The sequence below is a fragment of the Rhinichthys klamathensis genome, unplaced genomic scaffold (assembly GCF_029890125.1).
Source record: "Rhinichthys klamathensis goyatoka isolate OS25496 unplaced genomic scaffold, OSU_Roscu_1.1 h1tg000151l_1, whole genome shotgun sequence".
NCBI classification, from domain to species: Eukaryota; Metazoa; Chordata; class Actinopteri; order Cypriniformes; family Leuciscidae; genus Rhinichthys; species Rhinichthys klamathensis.
This window is the reverse complement of record NW_026606686.1, coordinates 92,268-107,409: the sequence shown is the minus strand read 5'-3', so window position 1 is coordinate 107,409 and position 15,142 is coordinate 92,268. Positions and strand designations below refer to the sequence as shown.

At 40.3% G+C, this 15,142-nt stretch overlaps 1 protein-coding gene across 1 annotated transcript in view; it reads left to right on the top strand.

Annotated features, from left to right (window-relative positions):
* Nucleotides 1-15,142, top strand: part of tcf4 (transcription factor 4) — a gene marked incomplete at its 3' end in the record, with an annotated part of 102,016 nt that overhangs the window by 853 nt on the left and 86,021 nt on the right. Inside the window, exon 3 of the mRNA XM_056258424.1 lies at nt 423-498. Coding sequence (XP_056114399.1) covers nt 423-498 — 76 coding nt within the window. The remainder of the gene's footprint in view (nt 1-422; nt 499-15,142) is intronic.

Below are 15,142 nucleotides of genomic sequence, written 5' to 3'. Positions count from 1 at the left end.
TAATAAATAAATAAAAAAGGCTAAATGTGCATCCTGTGAGAAATGCTTTTGGGAAGTTTTCACTCAGGAAATGTGTTTTTATGAAGCCACAGTTGCACAAATATTCCAGCTGTCCGACACACAGACAGTCGAGGGCTGAACTGGCATCCAGGCTAGTTTATGTGCTTGTGTGAATTTGAAATTTGGCTTGGTTTTGATTTTGCAATCGCATTAGAGGGTTATATTATTCATCAAATTAACAGTAAGATTATGCATGCATTTATGATGTCAAACAGTGCATAATGTTTTGCTCAGACTGAATCGTAATATTGCAGGGAATAGAAATGCCTTTAACCTGTGTGTGTGTGTGTGTGTGTGTTGTATTCTCTCATTCAGGGCCGGTTTGTGGAAGTTTTTAATGTGTTGTCATGATTGTTTTGTAGATGTTTTCCCCTCCTGTCAGCAGCGGGAAGAACAACGGACCGACGTCTCTGGGAAGTGGACATTTCTCCGGCTCAAGTATGTCATATGAAACACAAGTGTGTTTTCTGAGGTGTGGAACGGCCTCTGTCGCTGTCACAGAGTGATTATGAGCTTGGTTTGAATATGCAGTGTGTGTGTGTGTGTGTGGGGAGATATTAGTGACTTTGACCTGGCAAACTTCTTCTTTCGGTGTGTGTGTGTGTGTGTGTGTGTGTGAGAGACATGCAAGTCACAGTTCATGTGCTTTGAGATGCGAGTTTGATTGTTGTGTCATGACTGTGTGTGTGTGTGTGTGTGGGGAGATATTTGTGACTTTGACCTGGCAGACTTCTTCAGGTTTGTGTGTGTGTGAGAGACACATGCAAGTCACAGTTCACGTGCTGTGAGTTTTGATTGTTGTGGCACGACGGCGTTCGTCTTGTTTTCTGTACAAACACACACTCGTGCGACACACACCTGCAGGGTTTGAGTATTGTTAAAGTGCATGTTTTATAAAACGTGCCGTTTTTTTAGTCTGATTTGTGATTTTAATTCCGTCTCTGATGAATGTTTCCTGCAGGGAAAAGAAGAAAAAAAAAAGCGGCGGCAAATAAATAAATAATTAGAAGCGACAAAAAATAAATGACCTTGACCCCGGCGGAGGATTCGGGAAGAAAAGCCACGGAAACCAGTGCAACATATGGGACACGCTGCTCATTCCTGTGCACGCTTTTCACACGGCATGCATTTGTGTTTTATCCCAAGCATTGATATCGTGATGTGAAGCACAGATGGAGGACTGCGAGTGTGTGTCAGTGCAGTCGGTGTCGTGGCCCAGTGTGTCTTCATGTTTTCAATGGCTGCTATTGTTTTCCTCAGACTTGAGTGTTGTTTAGGGTTGGTAATTTGCATGCCGCCCCCTTCCCCCTTCTTTGCCCCTCGGTTCCTGCGCTTTCGCCTGGATTGTGCCGCAGTTTTACTCAGTTGGAAAGTCGGGCAGAAGGACGGAGGGGGGCCTCGAAAATACAGCGAGTCTGTTGCCATGCGACTTGCCATGCATTTGGCTTCCAATCACTCGGAAATGTTTCATAAAGTGTGAATCGTTGAGGAAAAAACGAGAATAAATGAAATAAATAACACGCAACTCATGAGAACGTGTGGGCACGGCGCTAAATTTATGCATTATCTCTCTCGGTTTTGAAGCGTGCCCGTTTCCCGTGCCAGTCTCTGGCGTTTGAGAGGATTCGGCTAACGGCTGATAGGCCCGTGCGTTTGTTCTGGTAACAGCCGTGGCTTATTAAGCCACGTTGAAAAGTGGGGTTATTTTAATAACGCGTGGAGAGAGAAAAAAGCCGCTGCTATTTGCATCGCTCTGTTTTGGTTATGCCTGTCAGTCAAACGCCAGCGATTGCATTAAGCGCAGAGATGAAGCGAGAGAAGAAGATTTCTCCTCCCACCATCCAGCACCTCTCCGAGAGTCTTTGTCTTTCTCTTAGCGCGCAGAAAAGAGCCGAGGCGGAGAGAGGGAGACATGCGGAGGAATATCAAACCCTTTAATTGTGCTTGAGATTAGGAATTAATGAGCGTTTTAGCTTGTAATAGCAATATTAGTGCTACAATTTGCCATCTAATGCTAATAATGAGGCGGCGTGTAATAGGCAGGTTTTCAGGCCTCTGACTTCTTCAAAATGTTACTCTAAAAATAATGTCACTCCAGCAACTTTTCAGGACTTCTCCCAGTGCTACACTATTATTTCGGGTGAAATGACTCCATATTTCGGGTCTTTGCGTCTCGTTCGCTCTCACGGTGACCCTGCCAGGTTTGACATCAGTGATCGTCACTGTTCATGAATGGAGGAGATGATTTTCAATGAATTGTGACTTAAATTTGAGTCTGTTCTTCAGTCTCGACTCGAGTCATATAGAGTAGACTACTGACTTTTTGTTATTTTTGCCTTCAGGTATTGTACATGTTCAGCTACCTTTTATGATTTTTTTCATATTGTTGTACAGTGGTTAGAGGCGTGTTTTAAGGCTCAAAATGTGGGTGTTTATTTACAATTATTATTAATTTATTAATAATTTATACATTTTTATTATGTAAAATACATATAATTATCATTTTAATGCTCGTAATAATATAATGAATCTTAAAAATAAATAAACATTATATATATAAATATTTATATATATGTATATTAGGGCTGTCAAACGATTAATCGCGATTAATCGCATCCAAAATAAAAGTTTGTGTTTACATAATATATGTGTGTGTACTGTGTATTATTATTTTTAATACATAAATACCCACACATGCATGTGTATTTAAGAAATATTTGCATGTATATACTGTATATAGACTGAATGTAGCCTATATATAATGTATATTTTATATAAATATAAACATTTTATATATAAATAACATATTTTTCTTAAATATATACATGTGTGCATTTATATACAAGATAATTATACACAGTACACACACATATATTATGTAAACACAAACTTTTATTTCGGATGCGATTACTCGTGATTAATCTTTTGACAGCCTTAATATATATATATGCTCATTACATGAATATGAGCATTTATATATGTATCATGTATGTATATATACATATTTAATGTATTTAATTATTACAATTATAATATTAAATATTAATTAATTGTTATGTAATATACATATATAATTGTATTTTTTAATGCTCATATTCATATAATGATCCTTAAAAATAAATAAATAAAAAAATTTAAAAAAATCTTGATATATATTATAAAGCTTGGCATTGAAAATCCTCCGAATCAGGATAAAAGTCACTGCATTGTTTCATGTATGAATTATCATGTTCTCTTCATTTCTTTGCGTATGGAAAAATCATCATTGTTAGTGTCAGATAAACAGTAAACACACTTTGACCGTGTGCCAGTAAATCTGTATGAATCTTCATGCAATCATATCCTGTAAACGTTGAGTGCACGTGAAATATGAGGCACCCTTGTCTGACTTGTATCATTTTGGCCACTTGAATTGATCATTTTCTCCAAACGCTGTATTAGCATCAATGCTAGGAAGGCTTCTGCTTTATTATTAGCTTATGTCTCCAGACGTCACTGGAGAAAAGCTGCCAAACGCCAGTGTTACGTCAGCGCTGTGCGTCGGAGAATAGTGTGTTTGTGTTTGTGCAGTCAGAACAGTGTGTGAATCCTGAGATGACCTTCCTCTTGTGCCGTACCGATGTCAATACATGCACAGACTAAACACGCATCTCCACTTCATCAGTCCTGATCACGAGTACCTTCAGTTCCTGCTCCTTTTGTTCTGATTTTCTGGCCTCTGACTGCATTTGACAGCATCTGTCCCAAACTCACTCTGTTGCTGAAAGTAAAAAAGATCAAAATGCCACCGAAAGTGCTAAAAATGCCCTAGATATTTCAAATGGGGAACCAAAAAAAAAGAGAAAAAAAGCCACATAGTGAATTTGATATATTTCATAATATTCAAGATTATACACTACTTGTCAAATGTTTGGAATTAAATTTTTAAAAATGTTTTAAAGAAGTCAACGTTATAATAATCAGAAATGTTTCAATTCAATTTGTGAAGGATCATGTGACACTGAAGACTGGAGTAATGATGCTGAAAATTCAGCTTTGATCACAGGAATAAAATACACTTTACTATATATTCACATAGGAATCCGCTATTTTACATTGGAATAATATTTCACAATTTTTACTGTATTTGTGATCCAATAAATGCAGTCCTGGTGAGCATAGCTCTTTCAAAATCGTAATTTTTCCATATTTTCGGTAATACATTATATTTAATTTGATCATATTCTCACGGTCATATTTTTATTTGAAAGAGAAAGCTTTTATAAAGGTTAAAATCAATTCCGGGTAAATATTCCCTTTATTAAAAGTGAATTATTTGAGCATCAGATCGTCCCTCGGCACAATCGCTCCTCTTGTTTTGAACTGGTCTCGTCCCCCAAAAAAGCAGCTAAAAGCTCGTCGTGTCCTCCAAAGTTACATCAGCAGAGTTAGTTTCCCAGCATGCCTTTGGCTGGTTCTCTCTCTGTTGACATTGTTGTGTCCTGTAGCCACTTCCTTTGTGATTAAACGTCTGTGTTTGTGAATATGTTTCTTGCTCTTTATCTCTGCGCTGCTTTGATAAGGCTGGTCTGGGCTCTCACACACTGCTTGTTTGACCTGGAAACGGGCTCTTAAACCCATTTGTGCTTGAACCGTCGAGGAAGGGTGCAGACGCAACACTCTCTGCATGTTGATTAGCGTTTACATCACGCAAGGAGACGATGCTGCGGTTTATGAAATCAAAATTCATGTTCCTAGTCTTTCTGTGAATGATCATCAGTACGGTATTAGAAAGAAAATAACACGTAATAATTGGCTCCGCCTCTGAAACCACTTTCCTTTCCATCTGATGTCAAGACAGCAGCATGGTCCGGCCCAGATCCGGCTCACATCCGTTACATGTGGATTTCACACGGCCTGGTGAATGTGGGCCGACACTGTTGCTATGAACCTTTAGCATTAAGGGTTTTCTGTTAGAACGGTGTCGCGTTAGCGGCCCCTAAGTTAATAACTAATGATCTTTGCAATGGAAGTGAATCAATCAAAACTAACTTTATCTGGACAATAACTTTATTCTAGAGCTGCTGTAAAGCCAAAACAATCTGTTACTTTAATTTCCTGTTATCACTGTAAAGCTGCTTTGAAACAATCTATATTGTTAAACGAGCTATATAAATGAGGATGACTTGACTTGACTAGTTGACTAGAGTTGACTTGACTAGTTGACTAGAGTTGACTTGACTAGTTGACTAGAGTTGACTTGACTAGAGTTGACTTGACTAGAGTTGACTTGACTAGAGTTGACTTGACTAGAGTTGACTTGACTAGTTGACTTGATTAGAGTTGACTTGACTAGACTTGACTTGACTAGAGTTGACTTGACTTGAGTTGACTAGACTTGACTTGACTAGAGTTGACTTGACTTGAGTTGACTTGACTAGAGTTGACTTGATTAGAGTTGACTTGACTAGACTTGACTTGACTAGAGTTGACTTGACTTGACTTGACTTGACTTGAGTTGACTTGACTTGACTAGAGTTGACTTGACTAGAGTTGACTTGACTTGAGTTGACTTGACTTGACTAGAGTTGACTTGACTTGACTAGAGTTGACTTGACTTGAGTTGACTTGAGTTGACTTAACTAGAGTTGACTTGACTAGAGTTAACTTGAATTGACTTGACTTGAGTTGACTTGACTTGACTTGACTAGTTGACTTGACTAGAGTTGACTTAACTAGAGTTGACTTGACTAGAGTTGACTAGAGTTGACTTGACTAGTTGACTAGAGTTGACTTGACTAGTTGACTAGAGTTGACTTGACTAGAGTTGACTTGACTAGAGTTGACTTGACTAGTTGACTTGATTAGAGTTGACTTGACTAGACTTGACTTGACTAGAGTTGACTTGACTTGAGTTGACTAGACTTGACTTGACTAGAGTTGACTTGACTTGAGTTGACTTGACTAGAGTTGACTTGATTAGAGTTGACTTGACTAGACTTGACTTGACTAGAGTTGACTTGACTTGACTTGACTTGACTAGAGTTGACTTGACTAGACTTGACTTGACTAGAGTTGACTTGACTTGACTTGACTTGACTAGAGTTGACTTGACTTGAGTTGACTTGACTTGACTTAACTAGAGTTGACTTGACTAGAGTTAACTTGAATTGACTTGACTTGAGTTGACTTGACTTGACTTGACTAGTTGACTTGACTAGAGTTGACTTGACTAGAGTTGACTTGACTTGACTTGACTTGACTTGAGTTGACTTGACTTGACTAGAGTTGACTTGACTTGAGTTGACTTGAGTTGACTTAACTAGAGTTGACTTGACTAGAGTTAACTTGACTTGACTAGAGTTGACTTGACTTGACTAGAGTTGACTTGTCTTGAATTGACTTGACTAGACTTGAGTTAACTTGACTTGACTAGAGTTGACTTGACTTGACTTGACTTGAGTTGACTTGACTTGACTAGAGTTGACTTGACTTGAGTTGACTTGAGTTGACTTAACTAGAGTTGACTTGACTAGAGTTAACTTGAATTGACTTGACTTGAGTTGACTTGACTTGACTAGTTGACTTGACTAGTTGACTTAACTAGAGTTGACTTGACTAGAGTTAACTTGACTTGACTAGAGTTGACTTGACTTGACTAGAGTTGACTTGTCTTGAATTGACTTGACTAGACTTGAGTTGACTTGAGTTGACTTGAATTGACTTGAGTTGACTTGAGTTGACTTGACTAGAGTTGACTTGACTTGACTAGAGTTGACTTGACTTGACTTGAGTTGACTTCACTTGACTTGACTTGAGTTGACTTGACTTGAGTTGACTTGACTTGAGTTGACTTGACTAGAGTGGACTTGACTTGACTAGAGTTGACTTGACTAGAGTTGAATTGACTTGACTAGAGTTGACTGGATGCCTGTATTATTTTTCGCCTGCATCCATTTAAGTTCGGAAATTTTTATGATCCAATCAATTCCAAAAATATAAAATCAAACCCTGCCCTATATTAATTTTTTTTTGTCCGCATTACATAAGATTCATGCTGACTCTATACATCGCATGGTTCTCTGCAATTGTTTCTAAATAATAAATATTTTGTGCATTTAAATAATCTTTTTCAATTAAACATCTTTAAACAAGGTAGATTTACTATGTACTTTTTTATTATTATTATTTGACATCCTTACACAATGTAGATTTACAATTCATTGTTTTTTTTATCGTTATTTAGTATTATTTAACATCCATAAACAGGGTAGATATATTAATCATTATTTTTTATTATTATTATTTAACAACCTTAAATAAGGTACATTTTCCATTTACTTATATTTATTATTTGCAATTTTTTTTATTGAAAATCTTGTTGTCCCAAAATGTCTTTTTTTTTTTCTTGTTTTAAGCTTAAATCTAATATATATAAAAACATACATTTTCTGAATACAACCATATGTACATTTTGTGTCAAATAAATGTATTATTTAAGGATCTAGGGTGTAAAACAATACAAAAATACTGATTTAAGAATTATTATTATTATATTTCGGTGTTTTTATATTATTTTGTGTTTATTTTGCTAATTATTTTGATGTTTTAGCTTCCCATATAAACCCTGTCGACGTAAAAAAAACCCATCAACAGAAACCAGAGTAGAATTAAAGGAGTTGAGAGGCGTGTGATAAACAGGCTGATTCTGAAGGCCGATGAGTGTTGTTTTGGACACAGACGCTGGTGTGTGTAAGGAAGTGCAGGAAGAGCTACTTCCTGTTTTTGTGTTCTGGTCTCCTGAGTGGAACGCAGGCTGCTTTTCACCTTCAGTTAATGGTAGATTCGGTCGTTGTGGTTTGTCTATTTATGGAGTCTCGTTTAGTTCAGATAGTGGAGTCCAGGTTGATCTAATCTGGTGCAGTTTTGTAAAATCTGTCGGCTCTGGTTAATGCGGTCCAGCGATCCAGTTCAGATCAATGTGATTCAATGTTATTGTTTTATTTGTATGTGTGAACTTGACTGTCATTTCTGATTCGGAGAGTTGTGATGAAAGACTGAAAACACGGCCTGAGAAAGTGTACCGACTAAACACGCCACTGTCCACGAGTGATCCAACACCCTCATGAAACAACAATGGCACCAGAGTGCATTGTGGGTAATGAACACCCATCACTCTGTGCTGATCTTACGCTGCCGTTCACAATGATCTTTTGGAGAATCGCCCTGCCCTTTTCAAACAGGTTCCTGAATGTTCCCATGATTAACTCGTGGAGAGTCTCTCCCATGCTGCGCCTGCAAAGGCACACGGAAGTGAAATGACACATTCGATCTCTGTTATGTCTCAAATGTTTCTCCTAAACGGCAGTGAGAACAAATTGGAGATGACTACTGAAATCTGAAATAAAGACCCCAGTGATCTCATGTGTGTCTCCTCTAGAGTTTCATCTCAATAATGTCTCAAGCTGTGCTCAGATTTGCAATCCAAATCTCAATATGAACTCAAACATTTGCTCCACTCAATCATTGTGTAGCTTGTCGACTCATTTCTATTTCCCCGCTTAAGGCGAGACACTACAGGTGAATAGGGTAAAATTCTTAAATAATAGATATCACCATGAAACTTCCTCAGTTGATTACTTACACAAGTATATAAAAAAAATTTATTACAAGTTTTTGAAATTTGTATGTTTAATTATGCAAATTAGGCATTATCTCATTAAATATGCACGATTTTGCATATATTTTCGGTAGATAGATCTGAACATATGATAAAGCCAGGTGCAAAATTATTTTTTCATTTTGTTTACAAAAAAAGTTCAGAGGGATTTCAGGATATATGCTTTCATTACCTAGGAAATCAAAATATACTGTTCATACCCTTAAAAAAATCGATTTTCGCCATATTTTTTAATTAAAATGTCACACAAATCAGGCCACAAATGATTTATTAACAAATCCCTCTGAAAATATCTTCGTAATACTGCTACGTGTATAACTGGAGAGTTTGGTGTACATAGGTGCTACATAGGCTGAGATGTTTCTACTGGAGAATGACAAAAAACTCATTTAAGATTTAAGTAGGGAATTTAATACATTTCTATCAGAAAACATTGCTCAAAATCAGAATAAATGCTCAGGCCCTTAGTAATAATAATATATAATATTTCAAGCTCATGAAAACTGATTATTTAATAACATGGCAGGCATATAAGGCCTACAACTGCAGTAACTGAATGAGTTAACATTGGCAGAGTAACAATGCGTCTGAGCGAATCACGTTAGCAGAAACCAGCAGTAGCCAATGAGATTTCGTCATTAGCTTTAAATCACCCTTTGGACATTCACGATTGGTTACTGATAGAAAGGAAATGCCCATATTTGGGTTACATGGCATTGTGCAGGAGACTCAGAGCTTTACAACGAAACCGCTCATGACTGACTTCAGTAAACAGACGGAGCGCGGCATGACGCGTTGGAACGCTAACTTCTTGGTAAATTCGGGAGAAACTTACTGCCGCAAGTAAACAAAATGTAATAAAATAAACATCTTAAAGTATATTTTCAAAGTTTTCTTTATAGCAGCTTGAAAGAACACATATTGAAGGAGTAAACTAGCCCAAAATCCGTTAGTAATCGGCTTGGCGGCTCGATCGGACTCAAAAGCCTTCATGTAAACGGTTGAGCTCGATCCGAACGAGATTTCGATCTGATTGAAAGCGGTTTTTAAGCGGACGACGGCCCGCCAGTTTCAGACTCGCATCCACAGACGACGGTTTGGGGTTTTACTGCGTTGTAACGGATTGACCTAATTAATTGGGGTGCCAAGCAGGGGTTTCAACCTACTAAATTTCTTTAAAGTCAGTCAACCATACAAAGGATTCAGGACAGGCTCAATTCATATAGACTGTTATTAGTTTTTTGAGCAATATAATATTCAGTCAGGGGAAAAGATTCATGGTTCACAAATGCAAAAAAAAAAACCTACAAAACCAGAAACCAAAAAATTATTCAATTTTAAAGAAAAATAGCCCAGAAATTCAAATACTCAATGGGGCTCATTTAACATGACAAAATCTTTCAACACAAACAAATCAGTTCATTCAAAAGTTAAATTCATTCAAATTCAGTTAATTCCTTTTCAACTCATTTAGAGTGCAAATCCCCAGTGTCCACATTAACAGTTCTTGACTGAGTTCTCAATCCAGCATAGGTGCTGGTACATGCACTTAGACCTTTAAGTCCATTCAGACCAGCACTGAGCAACCAGTCCACTGTGCAGTTCAAAAAGAGCTTTCTCACCACTTTAAACAATACTTGCAAAGTATCATGGTCAAAAGTCTCAACTGCAAACCCAACATGAGAATATAAGAAAAAACAACAATACTTGTTTGGTTTTTTCCCAGTCAGTCAGAGAAATGATCTGTCCTCCATTGCCGTTTGGACCATAGGTAGTTTCTCTGAACATCCACCAACTTCCAAAAGATCCATAAATCCCAAGGCAAATCAATGAAATGTTCCTTTTACCTCACAGGTTGTTTAGGAGATATGCAGGGATTAACTTCCCACATCTTTCCACTGCACAAGGCATTGCAACTGCCATCTTCAAACTCTCTTAAGCCAGGTGCTTCACACAACATGTGACTCAGAACATCATGTGACTCAGAACATATCCGTCACAGCGTGATCAATATAAGCAGCGGCGGCTCATACGCTCACTGTCCCCAAATTATGACCAGAAATGGATCAATATTAAACGACAACTCCGGCGCAAAATTAAACTTTGGTCTAATAAAACATTGGTACCGAATCGACCGTTCTCTGGGATTTGTTTTCATGATAATCGAATGTAAAGAGTTTTATCTCTAAAAACTGTTTAGCTTATAACACTAGTATATAGGGCATAGAATAAGTAAAACGAAATCGCTAGTTAATACCACTAACAAGGCTCAAAATAGCCCCACATTAACACATTGTGTTAAGCTCAGCTCTCGGCTCTGAATGACAGTAAAACACTGAGATGAGCTGCCGTTTACAGTGTGTGTCAAAGCCTTCAGACGAGCCGAGGCTTTCACAGCGTTCACTCGCTCGCACGCAGACGTGATGTCAGAAAACCACATTCACATTCACTCCTGATCGATTACAGCATCAACACTGTTATCATGTTTAACACTCGAGCTACACAACTACACAATACTGGGTGGAGCCTTTAGGGTCCATTTTTTGTGTTATTTTTACCAGTGTTTGGGTAGTTTTTGTGTTACCCAGATCCTGGGTCAGACGTAACAACCCAGTGTTTGGGTAGTTTTTGTGTTACCCAGATCCTGGGTCAGACGTACCAACCCAGTGTTTGGGTAGTTTTTGTGTTACCCAGATCCTGGGTCAGATGTAACAACCCAGTGTTTGGGTAGTTTTTGTGTTACCCATATCCTGGGTCAGAAGTAACAACCCAGTGTTTGGGTGGTTTTTGTGTTACCCAGATCCTGGGTCAGATGTAACAACCCAGTGTTTGGGTAGATTTTGTGTTACCCATATCCTGGGTCAGAAGTAACAACCCAGTGTTTGGGTAGTTTTTGTGTTAGCCAGGTCCTGGGTCAGACGTACCAACCCAGTGTTTGGGTAGTTTTTGTGTTACCCAGATCCTGGGTCAGACGTAACAACCCAGTGTTTGGGTAGTTTTTGTGTTACCCAGATCCTGGGTCAGACGTAACAACCCAGTGTTTGGGTAGTTTTTGTGTTAGCCAGATCCTGGGTCAGACGTAACAACCCAGTGTTTGGGTAGTTTTTGTGTTACCCAGATCCTGGGTCAGACGTAACAACCCAGTGTTTGGGTAGTTTTTGTGTTACCCAGATCCTGGGTCAGATGTAACAACCCAGTGTTTGGGTAGTTTTTGTGTTACCCATATCCTGGGTCAGAAGTAACAACCCAGTGTTTGGGTAGTTTTTGTGTTAGCCAGGTCCTGGGTCAGACGTACCAACCCAGTGTTTGGGTAGTTTTTGTGTTACCCAGATCCTGGGTCAGACGTAACAACCCAGTGTTTGGGTAGTTTTTGTGTTACCCAGATCCTGGGTCAGACGTAACAACCCAGTGTTTGGGTAGTTTTTGTGTTACCCAGATCCTGGGTCAGACGTACCAACCCAGTGTTTGGGTAGTTTTTGTGTTACCCAGTTCCTGGGTCAGACGTACCAACCCAGTGTTTGGGTAGTTTTTGTGTTACCCAGATCCTGGGTCAGACGTACCAACCCAGTGTTTGGGTAGTTTTTGTGTTACCCAGATCCTGGGTCAGACGTAACAACCCAGTGTTTGGGTAGTTTTTGTGTTACCCATATCCTGGGTCAGAAGTAACAACCCAGTGTTTGGGTGGTTTTTGTGTTACCCATATCCTGGGTCAGATGTAACAACCCAGTGTTTGGGTAGTTTTTGTGTTAGCCAGGTCCTGGGTCAGACGTACCAACCCAGTGTTTGGGTAGTTTTTGTGTTACCCAGATCCTGGGTCAGACGTAACAACCCAGTGTTTGGGTAGTTTTTGTGTTACCCAGATCCTGGGTCAGACGTAACAACCCAGTGTTTGGGTAGTTTTTGTGTTAGCCAGATCCTGGGTCAGACGTAACAACCCAGTGTTTGGGTAGTTTTTGTGTTAGCCAGATCCTGGGTCAGACGTAACAACCCAGTGTTTGGGTAGTTTTTGTGTTACCCAGATCCTGGGTCAGATGTAACAACCCAGTGTTTGGGTAGTTTTTGTGTTACCCATATCCTGGGTCAGATGTAACAACCCAGTGTTTGGGTAGTTTTTGTGTTACCCATATCCTGGGTCAGAAGTAACAACCCAGTGTTTGGGTGGTTTTTGTGTTACCCAGATCCTGGGTCAGATGTAACAACCCAGTGTTTGGGTAGTTTTTGTGTTAGCCAGGTCCTGGGTCAGACGTAACAACCCAGTGTTTGGGTAGTTTTTGTGTTACCCAGATCCTGGGTCAGAAGTAACAACCCAGTGTTTGGGTGGTTTTTGTGTTACCCAGATCCTGGGTCAGATGTAACAACCCAGTGTTTGGGTAGTTTTTGTGTTAGCCAGGTCCTGGGTCAGACGTAACAACCCAGTGTTTGGGTAGTTTTTGTGTTACCCAGATCCTGGGTCAGATGTAACAACCCAGTGTTTGGGTAGTTTTTGTGTTACCCAAATCCTGGGTCAGATGTAACAACCCAGTGTTTGGGTAGTTTTTGTGTTACCCAAATCCTGGGCCAGACGTAACAACCCAGTTTTTGGGTAGTTTTTGTGTTACCCAGATCCTCCTCTGATCGTGTGTGTGTGTGTTAACGAGTGGTCTTCCTCCTCTGATCGTGTTTGTTAACGAGTGGTCTTCCTCCTCTGATCGTGTGTGTGTGTGTTAACGAGTGGTCTTCCTCCTCTGATCGTGTGTGTGTTAACGAGTGGTCTTCCTCCTCTGATCGTGTGTGTGTTAACGAGTGGTCTTCTTCCTCTGATCGTGTGTGTGTTAACGAGTGGTCTTCCTCTGATCGTGTGTGTGTTAACGAGTGGTCTTCCTCCTCTGATCGTGTGTGTGTGTGTTAACGAGTGGTCTTCCTCCTCTAATAGTGTGTGTGTTAACGAGTGGTCTTCCTCCTCTGATCGTGTGTGTGTTAACGAGTGGTCTTCCTTCTCTGATCGTGTGTGTGTGTGTGTTAACGAGTGGTCTTCCTCCTCTGATCGTGTGTGTGTGTTAACGAGTGGTCTTCCTCCTCTGATCGTGTGTTTGTTAACGAGTGGTCTTCCTCCTCTGATCGTGTGTTTGTTAACGAGTGGTCTTCCTCCTCTGATCGTGTGTGTGTGTTAACGAGTGGTCTTCCTCCTCTGATCGTGTGTTTGTTAACGAGTGGTCTTCCTCTGATCGTGTGTGTGTGTGTTAACGAGTGGTCTTCCTCTGATCGTGTGTGTGTGTGTTAACGAGTGGTCTTCCTCCTCTGATCGTGTGCGTGTGTTAACGAGTGGTCTTCCTCTGATCGTGTGTGTGTGTGTTAACGAGTGGTCTTCCTCCTCTGATCGTGTGTGTGTTAACGAGTGGTCTTCCTCTGATCGTGTGTGTGTGTGTTAACGAGTGGTCTTCCTCCTCTGATCGTGTGTGTGTGTGTGTGTTAACGAGTGGTCTTCCTCCTCTGATCGTGTGCGTGTGTTAACGAGTGGTCTTCCTCCTCTGATCGTGTGTTTGTTAACGAGTGGTCTTCCTCCTCTGATCGTGTGTGTGTGTTAACGAGTGGTCTTCCTCCTCTGATCGTGTGTGTGTTAACGAGTGGTCTTCCTCTGATCGTGTGTGTGTGTGTTAACGAGTGGTCTTCCTCCTCTGATCGTGTGTGTGTGTGTGTGTTAACGAGTGGTCTTCCTCCTCTGATCGTGTGTGTGTGTTAACGAGTGGTCTTCCTCCTCTGATCGTGTGTTTGTTAACGAGTGGTCTTCCTCTGATCGTGTGTGTGTGTTAACGAGTGGTCTTCCTCTGATCGTGTGTGTGTGTGTTAACGAGTGGTCTTCCTCTGATCGTGTGTGTGTGTGTTAACGAGTGGTCTTCCTCCTCTGATCGTGTGTGTGTGTGTGTGTTAACGAGTGGTCTTCCTCCTCTGATCGTGTGTGTGTGTTAACGAGTGGTCTTCCTCCTCTGATCGTGTGTTTGTTAACGAGTGGTCTTCCTCCTCTGATCGCGTGTGTGTGTTAACGAGTGGTCTTCCTCCTCTGATCGTGTGTGTGTGTGTGTGTTAACGAGTGGTCTTCCTCCTCTGATCGCGTGTGTGTGTTAACGAGTGGTCTTCCTCCTCTGATCGCGTGTGTGTGTTAACGAGTGGTCTTCCTCTGATCGCGTGTGTGTGTTAACGAGTGGTCTTCCTCCTTTGATCGTGTGTGTGTTAACGAGTGGTCTTCCTCCTCTGATCGTGTGTGTGTTAACGAGTAGTCTTCCTCCTCTGATCGTGTGTGTGTTAACGAGTGGTCTTCCTCCTCTGATCGTGTGTGTGTGTTAACGAGTGGTCTTCCTCCTCTGATCGTGTGTGTGTGTTAACGAGTGGTCTTCCTCCTCTGATCGTGTGTGTGTGTTAACGAGTGGTCTTCCTCCTCTGATCGTG